The sequence below is a fragment of the Macaca thibetana genome, chromosome 20 (assembly GCF_024542745.1).
Source record: "Macaca thibetana thibetana isolate TM-01 chromosome 20, ASM2454274v1, whole genome shotgun sequence".
Lineage (NCBI taxonomy): Eukaryota > Metazoa > Chordata > Mammalia > Primates > Cercopithecidae > Macaca > Macaca thibetana.
In genome coordinates, this window is record NC_065597.1 from 32,679,887 (window position 1) to 32,702,583 (window position 22,697).

At 60.5% G+C, this 22,697-nt stretch overlaps 1 protein-coding gene across 1 annotated transcript; it reads left to right on the forward strand.

Annotated features, from left to right (window-relative positions):
* Positions 1-238: 238 nt before the first annotated feature.
* Positions 239-21,991, forward strand: CPNE7 (copine 7). The gene is made up of 15 exons (XM_050772938.1): positions 239-537; positions 2,001-2,183; positions 9,536-9,610; positions 9,864-9,938; positions 10,517-10,600; positions 11,144-11,233; positions 11,370-11,468; positions 12,209-12,295; positions 12,591-12,650; positions 14,195-14,328; positions 15,378-15,432; positions 16,647-16,698; positions 16,766-16,899; positions 20,021-20,257; positions 21,276-21,991. Exons 1-15 carry the CDS (start codon positions 364-366, stop codon positions 21,411-21,413), a joined length of 1,677 nt encoding a protein of 558 aa, XP_050628895.1. The 5' UTR covers positions 239-363; the 3' UTR covers positions 21,414-21,991.
* The last annotated feature ends 706 nt before the right edge of the window (positions 21,992-22,697 follow it).

Consider the following 22,697-nt stretch of genomic DNA (forward strand, 5'->3'; position numbering starts at 1 on the left):
GGCCGGGGATGCGCACAGCCGGGGAGGGCGCGCCCGACCTAACCCCAAAGCTATCAGTTGGTGGGGGGGTCCCCGGGGAATTAGAAGCTGTCTCCTCCCGGGGATCTCCAAGGGGCACCCCTGCCTCTGCCCCCTGCCCCGCTTTCCCGCCGCGCCCCTCCCCGGCCCCGCCCCCCGGCCGCGCCCCACCCCCTGCAGTCCCCGCGCGGCGGCCGCCCGAGCCACGTGCGCCCGCGCCCGGCAGGCGTTCAGGGAAGCGCGGCCACGCCTGGGCCGGCCACCATTTCCCGGGCGCCGCGGCGGCGCCGACTCGCGGGCAGCGGCCCCTCCGTGCGCCCAGCCGGGCCCCCGAACGCCGGGAGCATGAGCGCGGGCTCGGAGCGCGGGGCGGCGGCGGCCCCCGCGGGGTTGCCCGCGCCCTGCGCCTCGAAGGTGGAACTGCGGCTCAGCTGCCGGCACCTGCTGGACCGCGACCCGCTCACCAAGTCCGACCCCAGCGTGGCGTTGCTGCAGCAGGCGCAGGGCCAGTGGGTGCAGGTAGGGCCGGGGCGCGGGAGGCCGAGCTGGGGATGCGGAGACCCGAGCGGGCGCGCTGAGGCCAGTGGGGCGCAAGGCGGGGGCCCCTGGAGCTGGGGCTCAGATCGGGGTCAGGGTTGGGGGTTGCTAGGTCTGGGGGGTGTCCAGAGCGGAGGGGAGGGGTTGGGCTGGAGGAGGCGGCGGCGGGCGGGGTTCGGAGAGAGGGGGGTGCCCCGCGGCGAGGGGTGCGGCCCAGGGTTTGGGGAGGGGGCCCTGGGCCAGAGTGAAGCGTCCAGGCGTGAGGCGCGGGCAGGGGGCTGGACCAAGAGGCGCAGAGGAGATTGAGGGGTGAGGGGCGCCGGCCGACGAGGCGGGGAGGCTGGGCTGGGGTCGGGTCCTCACCACGGGGCGGGAGCAGGCCCGAGGGGGCGCGCGCTGCGGGGCGGACCTTCAGGCCTCCGGGGCTCCCGCTCCAACGTGGGTCTCAGGCGACCCCGGTGTGTCCGCGGTTGCGGTCGGAAGGGGCACGGGACCAGCGCCAGATGGGCGCTTCCTCGGTCACCATCTCGCGTGAAACGTGTGGCTTCACCTCGAAAGGGTGAGAAACGCGGGGCGCGAAGCCGCGGCGGGTGGAGGAGCTGGAGCTCGAACCCCAGTCCACGCGGCGCGCCAGCGCTTTTCCCCGGCGCAGGGGTCTCCCCGGACTCCAGAGCGCGGGCCCGGGCGCGGTGGGCAGGGGGACCCCAGCGGCTGCTCGGGCGGTGGAGGGGACGCGTCGCGAGGTCCTGGGTCGCTGTCACCCGGTGGCGTCTCCGGTCATCGGCCTTGAGGGCGAAGGGCCTGCCCCGCCCCCACCGCCTGTCCGCGCGGCTCCGGCTCCCCCAGGAGGCCCCGTGCCCGCCCCTCAGAGCCTGAGCTGTACGGGTGGTCCATGCTTGCCCTTGGTTTGAGGTGCAGGATTTTTCGGGATTCTGAGATGAGTAGCCCACGGGCCTAGCTGGGTCTTGTCCTTAGGGAGCATTTTGACCAGGGAACTGCGCCGGATGGGAGAGGCTGGTGAGCCCATGGTACCCCAGCCAGGAGGGAGGGCTCCCCTGTACCCTACGCCCCCTCCCCACTCAGCTGGTGCTGGGCAGCGTCCTGCACTTCAGGGTTGCCCAGCCCAGGGTGTGAATCTGATCTCGCCCCCGAGTCAGCATGTCCTTCTCATCCTCTCTGAGCCTCAGTTTCCCCATCTGTGATCTGAGGGTGGAGCAGACAGTGGTGGGTGTGAGCTGAGAAGCTGCAGCCCACAGCTGGCCAGGGGTGACCCCCAGGGTGGCCCTCGGGAGTACAGTTGGACAGAGAGCAGGCAGGAGGAGGTCTTCCCAGGGTGTGAGTCCTCCTGGGGTGTGTGGGTGTGGGTAAGCGGCAGAGGGGAGACAGGGCTGGAGCCTGGGGTGGAAGCCCCTCGAGTGGGGTCAGCTCACAGGGTGCACCTGCAGGTGGGCAGAACTGAGGTGGTCCGGAGCAGCCTGCATCCCGTGTTCTCCAAAGTCTTCACCGTGGACTACTATTTCGAGGAGGTGCAGAGGCTGCGCTTTGAGGTATACGACACGCATGGGCCCAGCGGCTTCAGCTGTCAGGAGGACGACTTCCTGGGGGGCATGGAATGCACCCTGGGGCAGGTGGGTACCCTGTCCCCTCGGAGGGAGGAGGGCGGTTGGTGTGGGGGCCACAGCCGATTCAAGGCTGATGTACCAGCAACGCAGAGACCCTGCTGGGGTGGCCAGCCTGGCTCTGCCCCTCCACAGCTTCTCCTGAACAGTCCTTATTAGATTAAAATATACATGTAATTTTGAACTGGGCAATGCATTCGTATGTTTCAAAGCCTGAAGGTATAAAAGGCTGTGGAGTGCCTGCCTCCTGCCCCGTCCAGCTGCTGTCAGGTCCCTGGACACTGTCCAGAGAGAGATTCTCACAGAAGCAAACAAGCCTATCACTTATCCTCTTTTTTCTTCCTTTTCTTTTTTTTTGTTTTGAGATACTCTAGCTCTGTTGCCCAGGCTGGAGTGCAGTGGCACGATCTCGGCTCACTGCAAGCTCCACCTCCTGGGTTCATGCAATTCTCCTGCCTCAGCCTCCCTAGTAGCTGGAATTACAGGCGCCCGCCACCATGCCTGGCTAATTTTTGTATTTTTAGTAGAGATGGGGTTTCACCGTGTGGGTCAGGCTGGTCTTGAAATCCTGACCTCGTGATCCGCCCGCCTTGTCCTCCCAAAGTGCTGGGATTACAGGCGTGAGCCACGGCGCCCGGCCCACTTTTCCTCTTTTTTCAAAAAAACACAAATTATGTTCCCTGTTCTGCATCTTGTGTTTTCACTTCCATGACATGCAGCAGTCGCTCCATAGCAGCACCTCAAAGTCTCCTGGTGGCTGGCCGTGGTGGTTCACACCTGTGATCCCAGCACTGTGGGAGACCGAGGCAGGCAGATCACCTGAGGTCAGGAGTTCGAGATCAGCCCGGCCAACATGCTGAAACCTCATCTCTACAAAAAGTACAATAATTAGCCGTGTGTGGTGGCGCACACCTGTAATCCCAGCTACTCTGGAGGCTGAGGCAGGAGAATCAGTTGAACCCGGGAGGCAGAGGTTGCAGTGAGTGGAGATCTCACTACTGCACTCCAGCCTGAATGACAGATTGAGCTCTGTCTCAAAAAAAAAAGAAAAGAAAAGAAAAGAAAAGAAAAGCCTCCTTGTGAGCAGCAGGTCCTATGGTGGCCACTGCCCTTGGTGATGCCCTCTGGGTTACGGCCTCCACAGCCAGCCCAAAAGTGACTTCTGCAAGTCATGACCAGAGTATCTGCTGATGTGCAGGGCATTGCCGGATACTGCGCTAAACACGTCCCGTGCTGCACGTTGAATCCTCACACCTTGCCGAGACTGGTGTGGCTCACGCCTGTAATCCCAGCACTTTGGGAGGCCGAGGCGGGGGGATCACGAGGTCAGGAGTTCAAGACCAACCTGGCCGACATGGCGAAACCCCATCTTTACTAAAAACACAAAAGAAATTAGCCGGGTGTGGTGGTGCGTGCCTATAGCCCCAGCTACTTGGGAGGTTGAGGCAGGAGAATTGCTTGAACCCGGGAGGCAGAGGTTGCAGGGAGTGAGATCGCACCACTGCACAACAGCCCAGGCAACAGTGTGAGACTTTGTCTCAAAAAAAAAAAATTTTTTTACAACAAAATGCATAAATCTTAAGGGTTGAGACTGACAAGTTTAGGTGACTGTACACACCTGACCATCACTCGTCACATGGAATATCCTGTCACCTGCTCACACGGAACATCCTGTCACCCATCACACGGAACATCCCATCACACGGAACATCCCATCACACAGAACATCCTTATCACCTGCTCACACGGAACACCCCATCACCCATCACACGGAACACCCATCATACAGAACATCCCATCACACAGAACACCCATCACACGGAACATCCCATCACCCATCACACGGAATATCCCATCACACGGAACATCCCGTCACACAGAACATCCCATCACCCATCACACAGAACACCCATCACACGGAACACCCATCACACGGAACACCCATCACACGGAACATCCTGTCACACAGAACATCCCATCACACGGAACACCCATCACACGGAACATCCCATCACCCATCACACAGAACACCCATCGCACGGAACACCCATCACACAGAACATCCATCACACGGAACATCCCATCACACGGAACACCCATCACACGGAACACCCATCACACGGAACATCCTGTCACACGGAACATCCCGTCACACGGAACACCCATCACACGGAACATCCCATCACCCATCACACAGAACACCCATCGCACGGAACACCCATCACACAGAACATCCATCACACGGAACATCCCATCACACGGAACATCCTGTAACCTGTCACATGGAATATCCTTATCACCTGCTCACACGGAACACCCCATCACCCATCACACGGAACACCCATCATACAGAACATCCCATCACCCATCACACAGAACACCCATCACACGGAACATCCCATCACCCATCACACGGAATATCCCATCACACGGAACATCCCGTCACAAAGAACATCCCATCACCCATCACACGGAATATCCCATCACACGGAACATCCCGTCACACAGAACATCCCATCACCCATCACACGGAACACCCATTACACGGAACATCCCGTCACACAGAACATCCCATCACCCATCACACGGAACACCCATCACACGGAACACCCCGTCACACGGAACATCCCGTCACCCATCACACGGAACACCCATCACACGGAACATCCCGTCACCCATCACACAGAACACCCATCACACAGAACACCCATCACACAGAACACCCATCACACAGAACATCCCATCACCCATCACACGGAACACCCATCACACGGAACACCCCATCACCCATCACACAGAACATCCCATCACCCATCACACGGAACACCCATCACACGGAACACCCATCACACGGAACATCCCATCACACGGAACACCCATCACACGGAACATCCCATCACACGGAACATCCCATCACACGGAACACCCATCACACGGAACATCCCGTCACCCATCACACAGAACACCCATCACACGGAACACCCTGTCACACGGAACATCTTGTCACACGGAACATCCCGTCACACGGAACACCCATCACACGGAACATCCCGTCACACAGAACACCCATCACACGGAACATCCCGTCACCCATTACACAGAACACCCATCACACGGAACACCCATCACACGGAACACCCATCACACAGAACATCCCGTCACCCATCACACAGAACACCCATCACACGGAACACCCATCACATGGAACATCCCATCACACGGAACATCCCATCACACGGAACATCCCGTCACCTGTCACATGGAACATCCTTATCACCTGCTCACACGGAACATCCCATCACCTGTCACATGGAACATCCTTATCACCTGCTCACACGGAACACCCCATCACCCATCACACGGAACACCCATCATACAGAACATCCCATCACCCATCACACAGAACACCCATCACACGGAACATCCCATCACCCATCACACGGAACATCCCATCACCCATCACACGGAATATCCCATCACACGGAACATCCTGTCACACAGAACATCCCATCACACGGAACATCCCATCACCCATCACACGGAACATCCATCACACAGAACATCCCGTCACACAGAACATCCCATCACCCATCACACGGAACATCCCGTCACACAGAACATCCCATCACCCATCACACGGAATATCCCATCACACGGAACATCCCGTCACATGGAACATCCCATCACCCATCACACGGAACACCCATCACACGGAACACCCCGTCACACAGAACATCCCATCACCCATCACACGGAACACCCATCACACGGAACACCCATCACACGGAACATCCCGTCCCCCATCATACAGAACACCCATCACACAGAACATCCCATCACCCATCATCGGAACACCCATCACACGGAACACCCCATCACACATCACACAGAACACCCATCACACGGAACACGCATCACACGGAACATCCCATCACATGGAACACCCATCACACGGAACATCCCATCACACGGAACATCCCGTCACACGGAACACCCATCACACGGAACATCCCGTCACCCATCACACAGAACACCCATCACACGGAACACCCATCACACGGAACATCCCGTCACACGGAAAACCCATCACACGGAACATCCCATCACACGGAACATCCCGTCACCTGTCACATGGAACATCCTTATCACCTGCTCACACGGAACATCCCATCACCTGTCACATGGAACATCCTTATCACCTGCTCACACGGAACACCCCATCACCCATCACACAGAACACCCATCATACAGAACATCCCATCACCCATCACACAGAACACCCATCACACGGAACATCCCATCACCCATCACACGGAACATCCCATCACCCATCACACGGAATATCCCATCACACGGAACATCCTGTCTAACAGAACATCCCGTCACACGGAACATCCCATCACCCATCACACGGAACATCCATCACACAGAACATCCCGTCACACAGAACATCCCATCACCCATCACATGGAACATCCCGTCACACAGAACATCCCATCACCCATCACACGGAACATCCCGTCACACAGAACATCCCATCACCCATCACACGGAACATCCATCACACAGAACATCCCGTCACACAGAACATCCCATCACCCATCACACGGAACACCCATCACACGGAACATCCCATCACACGGAACATCCCATCACACGGAACATCCCGTCACACAGAACATCCCATCACCCATCACACGGAACATCCCGTCACACGGAACATCCCATCACCCGTCACACAGAACATTTCACCCATCACACGGAACATTCCATCACCCCCAGCTCCCTCCGCCCCTTTGCCGCCAGCTCCCCACCTGGTTCGTCTGTTCTGGAATTCCACGTCCATGAATCACAGTGCGTGTTCTCCCTGCTGTGGGATTCTTTTACCCAACATAATGTCTGCGTGACTCATCCCACTGCAGCCTCGGTCGGAGCTGGCCTGCCATCGATCCTGTTGTCCTCCCCGTTTTTTAGATAAGGAAACCGGGAGTTAGGGAGGGCACAGACAGAAGAGGATGGCATGGACACAGAAATATGGACACGCTTTTTTTTGAGTCGGGGTCTCACTGTGTCGCCCAGGCTGGAGTGCAGTGGCACAATCACGGCTCACTGCAGCCTCAACATGCTGGGCTCAAGCAATCCTCTCACCTCAGCCTCCTGAGTAGCTAGGACTACAGGTGTACGCTGCCAGACCTGGCTAAGTTTTGCTTTTTTTTTTTTTTTTTTTTTTTTTTTGAGACGGAGTCTGGCTCTGTCGCCCAGGCTGGAGTGCAGTGGCCAGATCTCAGCTCACTGCAAGCTCTGCCTCCCGGGTTTATGCCATTCTCCTGCCTCAGCCTCCCGAGTAGCTGGGACTACAGGCGCCCGCCACCTCGCCCGGCTAGTTTTTTGTAGTTTTAGTAGAGACGGGGTTTCACCGTGTTAGCCAGGATGGTCTCGATCTCCTGACTTCGTGATCCACCCGTCTTGGCCTCCCAAAGTGCTGGGATTACAGGCTTGAGCCACCGCGCCCGGCCAGTTTTGCATTTTTTAAAGAGACAGGGGTCTCACCATGTTGACCCAGCTAGTCTTGAACTCTGGGGCTCACCGATCCACCCACCCTGGGCTCCCAAAATGTTGGGATTATAGGCATGAGCCACTGTGTCTGGCCTGGACACCTTTTTATGTACACACAGGTGCACTTGTATATCATAATCCATACAGGACATCCTACGCCTGTCCACATAAGCACACGCATGGGGCCCGTGTGGACACCTGCGTGCAGACATGAATGTGTGTATGAGCACGTGTGCTGTGTATCTGTGCAAACTTCAAGCAATGAGGAGGGCCCCTGGTGGGCTTCTGCTGCCCTGCAGGGCACCATGGTCAAGGGAGAAGCTCCTGGCACCCAGTCCTGTGCTGTGGCTTGAGCCTGACCCGACCTCTGACGCCTGACTTCTGCCTCAGCTGTTTCCTCATGTGATTGCAGTAAACAGTAACTCAGCCCAGAGCCAGGCGCACGGGAGGCGCTTATTAAACGCTGTTAGCACAAACCAGCGATCTCACTCTTCCTGGCAGGGGAATCTGTTATGTTAGCCTAAGCCCGTTTCTCTTCTGAGGACCTGCTCTGTCGGAAACGGGGCGGCCACTCCTTTTCTGAGCACTCCCTGGAAGCAAACCAGGCCGCAGACGAGTCCCAGGTGTGAGGCAGAGGCCCTGGCTCTGGAACCCCAGAAGGAAACCTTTGAATCGGGGAATCTTGGGGGGCCTGGCCCGAGGCTCCCCCTCCCAGCACCCAGGACCCCTTCTTTGCACCCCTAAGAGAGCCTTCCCACCCCTTAGCCTGATTTGACTTCCCCAGCCCTGACCTGGGATCTGTTTTCTCTTCTGTGTGGAAAGTGCCGCGTGCTCTGAAGCTGCAGGCCGGGCCGGCCCTGGTGGGGGTGGAGGGACTGCCCCCCTCTGCTTTGTATTCCACGCACCTCACTGGGACCCCCAGCATCCGCCAGGCAGTAGCAGGTGTGAGGGGCAGGTGGGAAGCGCACACCTGCTACCCAGTGGGTGACTCGGTGGTTGTGAGAACACTGCCGTGTGGGGAGATGGCGGTGCCCGCTTGCCGGGGTCATCACCGCCTCCTTTAGGACACGGAGCCTGGGAGGGCCATGTGCCCCCCCCCACCCTGCTCCCCACTGAGGAGGTGACGTGGCTGCAGGGGCCTGGGCCTGTCGTCCGCCACCCACCCCAGTTAGGGGCTCAGAGCCGATGGGGCGGACGGCCAGCAGGGCCTGGTGAGGAGGAGGAGGAGGCCCCGGCTGCGTGAGGAGGCCCCAGGGTCTAAGCCCCAGTCCACCTCGGACAATCGACTCTGCTCCTCAGCACCTTCTCAGAGGAGTGGGCGGTGGGGCCCCGGGCAGGCACCTCACTCACACCCTTTCTGCCACCTGGGCCCACATGGCCATGCTGGGCTGAGGGTCCGGGGCCATTTGACCTGCCTTGCCTTTGCCTCTGCCTCTGCGGGTTCTCACCTGGGCCTGGAGAGGGTCAGGGCAGACGTGCTTACCTGTGGAGGGCTCCCACCACACCTGTGAGGTGCACGCCGACTGGCTGTGAGCTGCTACCTGGCTTCCACCTGGGCCTGTTTTCTCACCTGGTAAATAGGTGGGATGACCTCTGCCTCCCCCGGGCGACTGCTGGCCTCGTGAGGTGGTGGCCGTGCAGGGACGGCAGGTGCTTGAGAGCAGCAGCAAAGGGGGCGCCGGGCCCTGGGCAGGGAAGCCCATGGTGGGGGGCGGGGAGACAGGACAGGCCTGAGAGTCGGGGTGAGGGCGCGGTGGGGTCCCCAGGGTCAGGAGCCGTCCCTGCCTGATGCTTCTGACTTACAGATTGTGGCCCAGAAGAAAGTGACCCGCCCGCTGCTGCTCAAGTTTGGCAGGAACGCCGGCAAGTCCACCATCACGGTGAGGCCCGGGTGCACCCGCCGCAGCCTGCAGGCCCTGCTGCTGTGGCTCCCGGGGTGTTCCGAGTGGAAGATGGGCAGCGTGCGGTCCAGGGAGGGTCTGCAGGAGCCGGCAGCTGCACAGCCCTGGGGGCACCCAGACGCCTCCTCTCAGGCCCGGCTGGGTGGGGTCGGCTGGCCTGGGGCCTCGGGTCCCCCACGGTGGGGTCAGGCCCCGCCTGGCCAAGCCTGGAGCCCTGGCGTACCCCTGCCAGGTGATCGCTGAGGACATCTCGGGGAACAACGGCTACGTGGAGCTCTCCTTCCGGGCCAGGAAGCTGGATGACAAGGTGAGTGCGGGCGCCGGGCATGCCTGGCTCAGGCTGAGGTCTGGGAACCAGTTCGAAAACCCGGTCCCTGCCCAGTGCTGACCTCGCGTGACCGTGCCCCGTATGAGATGTGTGTGCAGCGTGCGGAGTGTGCGTGGGGTGGGGCTGGGCGTGCTGCCGTCACGGTCACCATCGTCACTGTCACCGCCATTAGCTCTCCCGCCCCTCCTGGCAGCTGGGCTGGGACCAGGGCAGCTCCCCACTGTGGCGACCACTCATGACCCTGCTCAGTGATGGGGAAAGAGGCCCAGCACCCCCAGGCCACCGTCCTGAAAGGGGAGGAGCTGGAGCAGCTCAGAACAGGGTCCCACCCTGCTGTGTAGGGTGTCTCCCTGGAGGGGAGTCGCGCGCTGTGGTCAGATCCCCGGGGGTGGGAGGGAGGGAGGAGATGCTGTCCGCGCAGACTTGCTGCCTCGTTTGGTGCCTGAGGAATTAGCAGCTGGTGGCGTGAAGTGAGCCCTGGGAAATGACAAAGCCAGCTCCCATCCAAAGCCCGAGCTCACAGTGCCTGGCCCAGCAGCCCTTGTGCCTCTCCCCAGGACCTCTTCAGCAAGTCCGACCCCTTCCTGGAGCTCTTCCGGGTCAACGACGACCAGGGCTTGCAGCTGGTGTACAGGACGGAGGTGAGCGGCCGGGGATGGCAACCAGGGAGGGGAAGGGGCTGTCCCCAGCCCTCCCGCATCTCTGGCCACACGGGAGGAGCTCCAGCCTCCAACAGGGAGCCGCCGGCGCAGGGCCCACGTGGCTGTAGCCAGAATCCAACAGGCTTGTGTAGTTGTGGCTGTGATTATTTTTAGGCCTCCCTTCCACTTCTGCAGGTGAAATGGGATTTCAGCGACTGCAGTGAGAGAGCGCTTTGTTTTGAGAGAAATTAACTTGAGTGGAAATGAATCTGTTTAAGGAGGAGAGCAGTGCAGGTGGCTCAGAGGTGGCAGAAGTTACGAAGGCGGAGGCACGGGGCTCGGAAATGCGGCTCCCGGGTCCCCACACGGCTTCGTGCGGGGAGGGGGTGCCAGCCCCAGCTCAGGGCCCCGGCGCTGTCTGGGGTGACGCAGGGGCAGGGCCAGCGGTGCCCGCCTCACACTGCTCTTCCACCCAGGTCTCTGTCTGCCCCAAGGATCCCAGGGCCCTGGGCCTCCCCTGAGCCAGCCCCTCCCGGCCCACAGGTGGTGAAGAACAACCTGAACCCCGTATGGGAGCCCTTCAAAGTCTCGCTGAGCTCCCTCTGCAGCTGCGAGGAGACAAGGCCTCTGAAGGTGGGGGACGGGACAGACCACGGGGGCAATGAGTGGGTGGCCTGGATGTGGGCCGGGGATGGAGACACCCGGGCTCAGGGGAGGGAGGGTCCTGGGGCCCCCAAGGGGCAGTGCTGAGGGGGACTGGGCTCCCCAGTGCCTGGTCTGGGATTACGACTCTCGAGGAAAACACGACTTCATCGGAGAATTTACTACCACCTTCGAGGAGATGCAGAAGGTCTTCAGGGAGGGGCAGGTGAGGGGGCCTTTCAGGGAGGGGCAGGTGGAGGGGAGGGGCCTCTGGGGAGGGGCAGGTGAGGGGGAAGTGGGGCAGGTGGAGGGGAGGGGCCTCTGGGGAGGGGCGGGTGAGCGGGGGCACATCTGGGCTGCGCCTGTGTTGGCCCCACCACAGAGGCTGTGAAACCCTGTCCCACTGTCCTGACGGGGTTGTGGGGAGCGGCGACAATGACTTGTTATAACCAGAGAAGGCTGGGATGGTGGACTCTGGTGCTGGTTCCCGAGGGGTCATAGCAGGCGTGGCCCCCATCAGGTTCAGCTGGAAATTTTCAGGCACCATCCAGGGCCGGGCCGGCCCTCGTGGGGCTTGTGTCTGTGAAACCGTCTAGCGGCGGAGCTGGGCACGGGGGTGGTGGGAGGTGGGGTCAAGCGGTGCCCTCCCCTGTGTCTGCCTGCCCAGCCCTCAGCAGCCAGATGAGGGTGCAGTGGGGAGGCCACCCCGGGCCCTGCTTCCTGCCCCCCTCCCTGGGCCTCAGCGTCCTTGGGCTTAATGACGGGGCCATGCTGGGTGGGAGGTCCAACTCCCGTCCCTCTTCATTCGTGTCTGACCCACGCTGCCCCTTCCGGCTGCCCTGCAGCAGCCGTGCCCTTCCCCACACAGGGGTTCGCCATCGCTGCTGAGGACGGTCTTGGGTGGGGTCTCCCTGGTGGGTGTTCAGAGCTACCACTCTGGGGGGCCTCTGCTTGTTCCTGCGCCAGGCCCAGTGGGACTGTGTGAATCCCAAATACAAGCAGAAGAGACGCAGTTACAAGAACTCGGGGGCCGTCGTCCTGGCTGACCTGAAGGTGAGAGGCGGCCGTGCCCGAAGCCTCCCAACCCGCAGGAGGAGCTTCACTGCCCCCTCTGATTGTTGGATGGACCCTCAACCAGAGGCCTGGTGGGCCCCAGCACGTCTGGGGAGGGGCAGGTTGGGGAGAGAGGATGCGGGAGAGGAGAGGAGGGAGAGGGACTGGGCTGCCTGGGGGAGGGAGGCCTGGATCCCGGCTGGCACCGGCCTCGGCGTCTTTGGTGGGGGTGGTGCCAACACCGCTGGCCTCGGTGTCCCTGGCCGGGGTGGCCGCCGACACTGCTGGCCGGAAGTTCCACAGGGTGTACTCATTCCTGGACTACATCATGGGCGGCTGCCAGATCCACTTCACCGTGAGTCCACGGCCCTGCCTGTCCCCCGCCCGTCCCCGCCCCCGCCCTCCCCACCCCCACCCCCACCCCCACCCCCGCCGACCACCCTGAGAAGGAACCAGGCCAGATACCTGGAGTCCCCCAGCTCCTGAGGGTCCCCAGCCTGGGGGTGAAAGGGCACTGGCGGTTCTCGTGAGCCGGTGTCTCCATGTGCGGCTCCTGGGGGTCCCCCCTTTTGTACAGGCGAGGAAACAGGCTTGGGGTTCAGGAAGCAGCCCCAATCCCCCTTGGGAGGTGACATCACCAGGGTTTACCTTCCACAAACACATTTAACAACAGACAAAACGTGGAGGAGGAGAAGCTGGAGTGAGCGTTTGGGTTTGAACCAGCCACAGGCGCTACGTGTCATCCAAGGAGCCCGGCACGACCCCGTGTCACCCCCATGTCACCCCTGTGTCACCCTCGTGTCACCCCCATGTCACCCCCATGTCACCCACAGATACATAGCCCCCCATGTCACCCCCATGTCACCCCCATGTCACCCACAGATACACGGCCCCCCCGGGTCACCCCCGTGTCACCCACAGATACACAGCCCCCCGTGTCACCCCCATGTCACCCCCATGTCACCCACAGATACACGGCCCCCCCGTCACCCCCGTGTCACCCACAGATACACAGCCCCCCGTGTCACCCCCATGTCACCCCCATGTCACCCACAGATATACGGCCCCCCCGGGTCACCCCCGTGTCACCCACAGATACACAGCCCCCTGGGTCACCCCCATGTCACCCACAGATACATGGCCCCCGTGTCACCCCCGTGTCACCCACAGATACACAGCCCCCCGGGTCACCCCCATGTCACCCACAGATACATGGCCCCCGTGTCACCCCCATGTCACCCACAGATACACGGCCTCCGTGTCACCCCCGTGTCACCCACAGATACACAGCCCCCCGGGTCACCCCCATGTCACCCACAGATACATGGCCCCTGTGTCACCCCTGTGTCACCCCATCACCCCCGTGTCACCCACAGATACATGGCCCCCCGTGTCACCTGTGTCACCCTTGTGTCATTTGCAGATGCCCTGGTTCATGTTTTTGTTGAATGAGCCCCAGAATGGCTTTGGGAGAAGCCAGCAAGTGGGAAACGTGGAGGAGACCCAACCCAGGCTTGGTCCTCTCAGGCCCTGCCGGGGAGGGTGGTAGAGGGGTTGGGTGGTCGCTAAGAAGGATGGGCGGGGACCCCACAAGGCCGGGGTGATCCCGGTGGCGCGTCCTCCCGGGGATCCAGGCAGCCTAGGGGACCCCACAAGGCCAGGGTGGTCCCGGTGGCGCGTCCTCCCGGGGATCCAGGCAGCCTAGGGGTTGGCAAGTTTCGAGGAGACCCCTCCTGCCCTGTGTAGCAGGTGAGGTGGCCCCAGCAGCCCCCCAGCCCCACCCACGCACGCGGCCCCTGACCCTGAGTCCCGGCCGCTCTGGGTGCGGTTTCTCTACCTGTCAGGAGCGGGTTCGGGGAGCCCCGGCCCAGCACAGCTCCTGGCTCCGGCCCACTGCAGGTGGCCATTGACTTCACCGCCTCCAACGGAGACCCGCGGAACAGCTGCTCCCTGCATTACATCAACCCTTACCAGCCCAATGAGTACCTGAAGGCGCTGGTGTCCGTGGGCGAGATCTGCCAGGACTATGACAGGTGCGTGCAGCCGGCTTCCCCTCACCCCCTGGGCTCCAGGTCAGCTATGGCAGGTGTGCCCCGCTGCCTTCCCCTCATCCCCCTGGGCTCCAGTTCAGGCCTGGGGGCCCCATGAGGTGGGCACTGTGACTTTGTCAGACTGCGAGGGGCCGGGCGCGGTGGCTCACGCCTGTAATCCCAGCACTTTGGGAGGCGGAGGCGGGTTGATCACCTGAGGCCAGGAGTTTGAGACCAGCCTGGCCAACATGGTGAAACCCCGTCTCTACTAAAAATACAAAAATTAGCTGGGCGTGGTGGCAGGCGCCTGTAATCCCAGCTACTCAGGAGGCTGAGGCAGGAGAATCGCTGGAACCCGGGAGGCGGAGGTTGCAGTGAGCTGAGATCATGCCTTTGCACTCCAGCCCGGGTGACAGAGCGAGACTCCTTCTCAAAAAAAAAAAAAAAAAGAAAGAAAGAAAGAAAAGATTCTGTGAGGAAGGGCTGGGTAGCCCTACTGGAGGCTGCCGCACGGACTGCACGTGGTCCTGGGGGGACGTCTGTGTCCTGCTTTGCCAGAGGAGCAAACTGAGGTCACAGGGGCATGGGGCTCACTCGTGGATGCTCTACCAGGGAGGGCCTGGCACAAAACGCTGTGCTCTGAGCTTCTCACCACAACACAGACCCCTGGCCTGGGGCTTGAGAGGATGCCCTGAGCTCCCTGCCCCACAGACCCCTCTGTCTGGATTGATGAGGGCCATAGTGGGTGCCTTGGCCCCACAGGACCCCTCCCAGGGTCTGGGAGCCCCCTGAGGAGGTGTCTGCAGGGAGACGGCGTGTGCACAGGCATGGAGTTGGGAGGCAGCTTCACCGGCAGCAGGACCGTGCCCTGCACACTGGCCTGTGCCTCTGCCGCCCCGGGCCTCAGTTCCCCGCCTCTGGCAGGTGCTTGCTGCTGTGGTCCCAGGCCTGGGCCCGCCCTAGTCTTTTGGGCACTAGTTGTGCTTCCTCAGAAGCGGCCCCTGCTGCAGCCAGGAGAGGTCGGCCCCGGTGACCGCCTGCCTCTCTTACAGCGACAAGAGATTTTCTGCTCTGGGGTTTGGAGCCCGGATCCCGCCCAAGTATGAGGTAGGAGAACCCAGAGCCCGGGACCTCCGAGCTGTGCCCTTCCCATGCCCTCCCAGGCAGAGGGCGGCCTGGCCCGGGGAGCCCTGGCTGCCTGCTGGGAACTGGCGACTGTAGGATGGGATTGGGGTGCGAAGTGGGAACTCCAGGCTTCCAGCCAGAGAGGCTGACCTTTAACCTCCTAGGACCTATTAGCTTGAGGGGTGTCTGGAGGCCAGCTCCATGTTCTTTCAGGAGACGGGGAAGGACATTAGTCTGGAATCCTCTAATGCACATAACAATTCAACTGGCTTCGGCCAGGTGCGGTGGCTCACACCCGTAATCTCAGCACTTTGGGAGGCTGAGGCGGGCAGATCACCTGAGGTCAGGAGTTCCAGACCAGCCTGGCCAACATGGTGAAACCCCATCTCTATTAAAAATACAAAAATGAGCTGGGTGTGGTGGCACACGCTTGTAATCCCAGCTACTTGGGAGGCTGAGGCAAGAGAACTGCTTGAGGCCAGGAGGCAGAGGTTGCGGTGAGCCGAGATTGCGCCACTGCACTCCAGCCTGGCCTATGGAGCGAGACTCTGCTCAAAAAAAAAAAAGAAGCCGGGCGCGGTGGCTCAAGCCTGTAATCCCAGCACTTTGGGAGGCTGAGACGGGCGGATCACAAGGTCAGGAGATCGAGACCATCCTGGCTAACACGGTGAAACCCCGTCTCTACTAAAAATACAAAAAAAATACTAGCCGGGCGAGGTGGTGGCGCCTGTGGTCCCAGCTACTCCGGAGGCTGAGGCAGGAGAATGGCGTGAACCCAGGAGGCGGAGCTTGCAGTGAGCTGAGATCCGGCCACTGCACTCCAGCCTGGGCGGCAGAGCCAGACTCAGTCTCAAAAAAAAAAAAAAAATTCAACTGGCTTCAACAGAAAACATGGAGTGTGGGGATTTATTGGCTAATGTAAGCATCAGGTGCTGCTGAAGCCAGGGGTCTGCCTCCCCTCTGTCTCATGACTCTGCAGAACATGTGGCCACCCACAGGTCCGGCTCCCCTAGAAAGGCGAGGCCTCTACCTCTCGACTTGGGGACATGGGGGCCGGGTGGGGGAGCAGCCGACGGAGCCCTCTTCAGTAGGTGGGGGACATGGGGGCCGGGGGGGGAGCAGCTGACCGAGAGACGTGGGGCCAGTAGGGAGGGGTTGCAACGAGCAGATGACCGAGCCCTGTTGCTCCCACCCAGGTGTCCCATGACTTTGCCATCAATTTCAACCCTGAGGATGACGAGTGTGAAGGTAGGAGCTCGAGGCAGGCCTGGGGAGGGGGTGCAAGGGGGCCGGGCTCACCCCCTGCCCCCTACAGGCATCCAGGGCGTGGTGGAGGCCTACCAGAACTGTCTGCCCAGGGTCCAGCTCTACGGCCCCACCAACGTGGCGCCCATCATCTCCAAGGTGGCACGCGTGGCAGCGGCCGAGGAACGCACTGGGGAAGCCTCTGTAGGTGCCCGGGGGGCGTGGTGCATGCGTGGTGCATGCGTGATGTGGGGTCGGCTATGTGTGCACCAACGCCTGGACATTAGGGAGGCAGCCAGGCAGAGGGAACAGCCAGCACAGAGGCCCCGAGGCAGAACAGGAGGGCGGGGGCCCAGCTGGTTGACGGCGTCGGCATCAAAGCTGCGGGTGTCTCGGGCACAGGGCTGTCCATCGCCTCACAGGGTCACAGCCACAGGTCCAGCGAGGCCGCCCCCTCCTCTTCCTCTGGGCACCGCAGGGCCGCACACGTGTCTACTGTTTGGCTGTATGTGCATTGTCATTTTGTTTGTGTGTCTTTACTTTGCATGAATGATAGGGTGCCGAGAACCGTGCTGGGCTCTACTCTGCCACCGTTTCTGTGGCCCTGTATGTGTTGCTGGGGCCACAACCAGCCTGTTCCTTTTTTTTTTTTTTTTTTTGAGACAGAGTCTTGTTCTGTCACCCAGGCTGGAGTGCAGTGGCCAGATCTCAGCTCACTGCAGCCTCCGCCTCCCAGGTTCACGCCATTCTCCTGCCTCAGCCTCCCGAGTAGCCGGGACTACAGGCGCCCACCACCTCGCCCGGCTAGTTTTTTGTATTTTTTAGTAGAGACGGGGTTTCACCGTGTTAGCCAGGATGGTCTCGATCTCCTGACCTCGTGATCCACCTGTCTCGACCTCCCAAAGTGCTGGGATTACAGGCTTGAGCCACCGCGCCCGGCCTCTTTTTTTCTTCTTTTTTTTTGAGACAGAGTCTCGCTCTGTCACCCAGGCTGGAGTGCAATGGTGCGATCTCCGTTTACTGCACCTCCGCCTCCCCGATTCTCCTGCCTCAGCCTCCCGAGTAGCCGGGATTACAGCTGCCCGCCATCTCGCCCAGCTAATTTTTGTATTTTTAGTAGAGACAGGGTTTCGCCTTGTTGCCCAGACTGGTCTCAAACCCCTGACCCCCAAGTGATCCACCGGCCTCGGCCTCCCAAAGTGCTGGGATTACAGGTGGGAGTCACCACACCCGGCCTGAAATAATTTTAAACTCACCAAAAAGTTGCAAGAGCGCTGAGGTCCTGCAGCCCGTGAGGCCACCAGCTGCTCACATGTTGCACTTCTGCTCGTGTCTGTGTAGTTGTTGTTTTCTTTTTCAATTTTTCAATTTTTTTTATTTTTTTATTTTTGACGGAGTCTCGCTGTGTCGCCCAGGTGGAGTGCGGCTCACTGCAAGCTCCGCCTCCCAGGTTCACACCATTCTCCTGCCTCGGCCTCCCGAGCCTGGCTAATTTTGTTTTTGTATTGTTAGTAGAGACGGGGTTTTACCATGTTAGCCAGGATGGTCTTGATCTCCTGAACTTGTGATCCGCCCGCCTCAGCCTCCCAAAGTGCTGGGATTACAGGCGTGAGCCACCGCGCCCGGCCTACCTCTTAATATTTCAATGTATATTTCCTAAGATCAAAGATACTCTTTTATATAACCCTAGCACAAATACAGATTTCAGGAAATTGAATTTAGATAACAATACTTTTATCTAATACGTAGACTATATTCCAATTTCATTAATTGACACAATCGTAACTTTCAAAGCAGTATTATTCCTGGCACGGGACCCAGCCTGGAGTCAGGATTGTGTTCAGTCGTCATGTTCCTGTGTTGTCTGGAAGCGAGTCTCAGACGGTTTCATCTGTAAATATCAGTGTCAGCCGCTAACAAAGATAAGGCCTCTTTTTAAGCTGCCACGACACCTGACCGCGCCTAAACCGCCACCCCTGGCGTTGCACGTCCCTCTGGTGTTTATGTTTCCGTGACATGGTTTTCTGTGGTTAGAACTGGGTTGAAACCAGGACTCAAACGTGATCGGCTGAGCCCTCGGTCCCTCTCCCGGACACGAAGCCCCGGGCCTCGCAGGGCCCCTCAGTGGGTTTTGGGGCCTGGTGCTCACACAGTTGGCAGCGGGGGTGGGGGCGTCATCTGGGGTTGGGAGGGGGTGGGGGGCTTTCTGAGGATGGGCTGTTTATCTGAAGGCTGAGAGCCAGGCTGGGCACAGCCATGGGTGCTTGTGGGCCTGGACTGGAGACCGCCTTGCAAACAGGTAATTCTTCCCACAGGTGTGGGGCTCAGAGGGGACATGGGGAGGGCACAAAAGGAGAGCCTCTCGGAGAAAGTGACTCTGAGCAGGGTCCTGGGGCCCCTGTTCGTTTCCAGGACACATCTGCCCTCAGTGGGACGGGCTCAGTCAGGGCCAGCCCTGGGGAGGCTGCTGTGGGCTCCCACTCTCCTGGGGACAGGGCCGTTCCAGCCCCCCGAGGCAGCTGCTCAGGCCAGCCCTCCTTCTCTTTGTTTCCCACTGTCCACAGTTTGGGCAAGATTATTGAGTGGGTTTTTTTTTTAAACAATGGAAATGGATTTTATTTGAGTTTCATTCTTTTTTTTTTTTTTTTTTTTGAGACAGTCTCACTCTGTCGCCAGGCTGGGGTACAGTGGTGCGATCTCGATTCACTGCAACCTCCGCCTCCCAGGTTCGAGCAATTCTCCTGCCTCAGCCTCCCAAGTAGCTGGGACTACAGGTGCCCACTACCACGCCCGGCTAATTTTTGTAATTTTAGTAGAGATGGGGTTTCGCCATGTTGGCCAGGCTGGTCTCAAACTCCTGACCTCAGGTGATCTGCCCACCTCAGCCTCCCAAAGTGCTGGGATTACAGGCGTGAGCCCCGCGCCCGGCCTCTACTCTGTCTCGTGCGGCACAGTGGACACCCTGGAGAAACTGGAGCAGGGGTTCCTGGGATTGCAGTTTTCTCCTCTGGCCTCAGACCTCCAAGCCGGGCACTGTGACCTCATCAGTAAAATGTGGACTTCGTAGACCCGCTCCAGAGCCGTCCCTCAGACTCACGGAGATTTCCTGAGCTGGGGCACAGAAGGCCCAGAACAGAGTGCCCACCACGGAGGGGCTTCTGACCCACTGTTGTTCGTGATGTTTGTGACGCAGGCACCGCGCTCCGAAGGCGGTTCTAGGAAACGGACGCCTGGAGGCGCTCTGGGCTGTCTGGGGGCCCGTGGGCTGCGGGGCGCGTGGGTCACGGCAGGGGTGGTGCTGCTGACGCCTTCCCTGTGCCCCCAGCAATACTACATCCTGCTGATCCTGACGGACGGCGTGGTGACCGACATGGCCGACACGCGGGAGGCCATTGTGCGCGCCTCACGCCTGCCCATGTCCATCATCATCGTGGGCGTGGGCAACGCCGACTTCACCGACATGCAGGTCCTGGACGGCGATGACGGCGTCCTGCGCTCCCCGCGGGGTGAGCCCGCGCTCCGGGACATCGTCCAGTTTGTGCCCTTCCGGGAGCTGAAAAACGTGAGTGTCCTGGAGGGGCTCAGTCAAGGCCGACTTGGGGGTCCCTGTTCATGCCACTGCCCAAGACCCCCCCAGGCTGGGCTCATGCCAGAGGACGTGGCAGGTCTCGTCTTCGGTCTGGGGGGTCTGGGGGGTCCCGGGCTGTTTTCCCCAAAATCGACAGCAGTATCTGAAGCCGGGACTTTGAGCGCCTGAACCACCCCCTGGCCCCCATTATGAAACGTCAGATCTACACACAAGCAGAGAACAGCACAAGGGGCTCCTGGGGTCCACCACGCAGTTTCCCCCATCGCTGCCAACCTCTGCGACCCAGTGAGACGCACACAGCACACGTGTGAGGTTCTGTCCAGTAAGACACGCACAGCACACACGTGAGGTTCTCCCCAGCGAGACATGCACAGCACACACGTGAGGTTCTCCCTGGCGAGACATGCACAGCACACACGCGAGGTTGTGCCTGGTGAGACACGCACAGCACACACGCGAGGTTGTGCCTGGTGAGACATGCATGTCACACGAGGTTCTACCCAGCAAGACACACACAGCACACACGCGAGGTTCTGCCCGGTGAGACACGTATGTCACACACGTGGTGCCCTACAGCAAGACATGCACACAACACAGACATGAAGTTCTACACAGCAAGACATCAGACTTGCGTGAAGACAGACACACGTGACATTCTATGCAGTGAAACATGCATGTTACAGACACGTGAAGCTCTGCAGTGAGTCACGTCGCACAGACACGCTTGGACTTTGCTGGGGAAGTGTGGGTAGGGTCTGGGCCGGAGGTGGCCTCGCTTGCCACGTCAGCACTTTTTGTGTCCGTGCTTGGGGGGCTGGAATGACCTATGTGCAGCCTCGTGTGGCCAGCATCCTCAGCAAGGCTTGCCTGGCCCCAGGTGAGCCTCTGGTGGGGGTGTCACCACCTGGTTCTGGAGGATGTAACCCAGGTGCGGAGACGGATGATCTCCATCTCGAAGGTCCCAGATGTAACCGAGCTGTCCTGCCTCCAGGCATCCCCTGCAGCGCTGGCCAAGTGCGTGCTGGCCGAGGTCCCGAAGCAGGTGGTGGAGTACTACAGCCACAGAGGCCTGGCCCCGAGAGGCCTGGACGTCCCTGCCGGAGAGGTCAGCCCAGGCTGCACCCCATGAAGACGTGGAGGGTATGGGGAGGGGCAGTGAGCAGTGGGTCCGTGGAGCCTCGGTCTCCAGCACCTTTGGGGTCTCTTAAGCTCCCTCCGACCTCCCAGAAGCCTCCAGTCCCCGCCAGGCCCCACTCCCAGTCCTCCTGGGATCCTGCTGGCTTGGGCCCGGGTCTGGGGCCCCCGAGGCCGAAGGGTGATAAAATACAGGCCTCCATGCCTGGCCCTGCCTGAGCCAGGTGGCTGGAGGGAGATCGTGAAGGACTTGGAGGGGCCTGGGAGCTCATCCAGGGGAGACCCTGCCCCGACGAGAAGGGGCACGGACTGGGGGCTCTGCTTTGCATCTAATCTTTGTGGGGGAGGGCCAGCAAGGCAGCACCCCAGCCCCCGAGAAAGCCCAGGGTGCCCAGACACCCTGTCCCCACAGTTAGCCTCCTTCTGTCCCTGCTCGTGCCCCCACCCCCACCCACCTTGTGTTTTTTGCCGTCCAGCCTCTGCACCCAGGTCCGTGGGGTCTGCGGGGTCTGGCTGGCCTGTGGGTTCTGCCGGGGGGCATCAGGAGTAATAAAGTGTCACCTTACCCTTGTACTTCTCTTGTGCCTTCAGTCCCTCCCCCAACCCCCCAGAGGGCTGGGCCCGGCCCCCGGAGTGCCCACTTCTGAGGCAGGGGCTCTCCCAGACCCAGCCCACCAGGACTGAATGGGTCCAGGGAGGGATGCAGGGACGCACAGGCTGCCAGGGGCAGGGAGCGGGAACCACACCATGGCTGCCTCCACCCCGAAGGAGTTCCGCTTGGCTTCCTGGGACTCCCCAGGCCTGAAACCCGCTCGGTGAGGACTGTGGACATGATGCAGGGGTGCCAGGAGCCTCCCACATGGCCTGCGCCGCAGGGACCTGGGCTGGGGGCACTGAGTGAGGCCTCCGTGAGATGCTTATGGAGCCAGGACATCTCCCACCTGCTGGAACCTCCTCGCCCTGAATTTGAGATTTCCCCTGAATTATCTTGTCAGAGAAAAACAAATTGTCCCAATCCTGAATCCAGGCCCACCCATCCCCCTATGTATCCATCCACCCACCCGTCCGTCCATCCCTCCATCCATCTATCTGCCCACCCATCCGTCCATCCCTCCATCCATCTGTCCACCCATCCGTCCATCCCTCCGTCCATCCCTCCATCCATCTGTCCACCCATCCATCCATCCCTCCATCCATCCCTCCATCCCTCCGTCCATCCTCTCTGGGGCCTATTTTTAGCTCTTGGTTCAGCATGGATATCACCATGGTAACCTGGCCA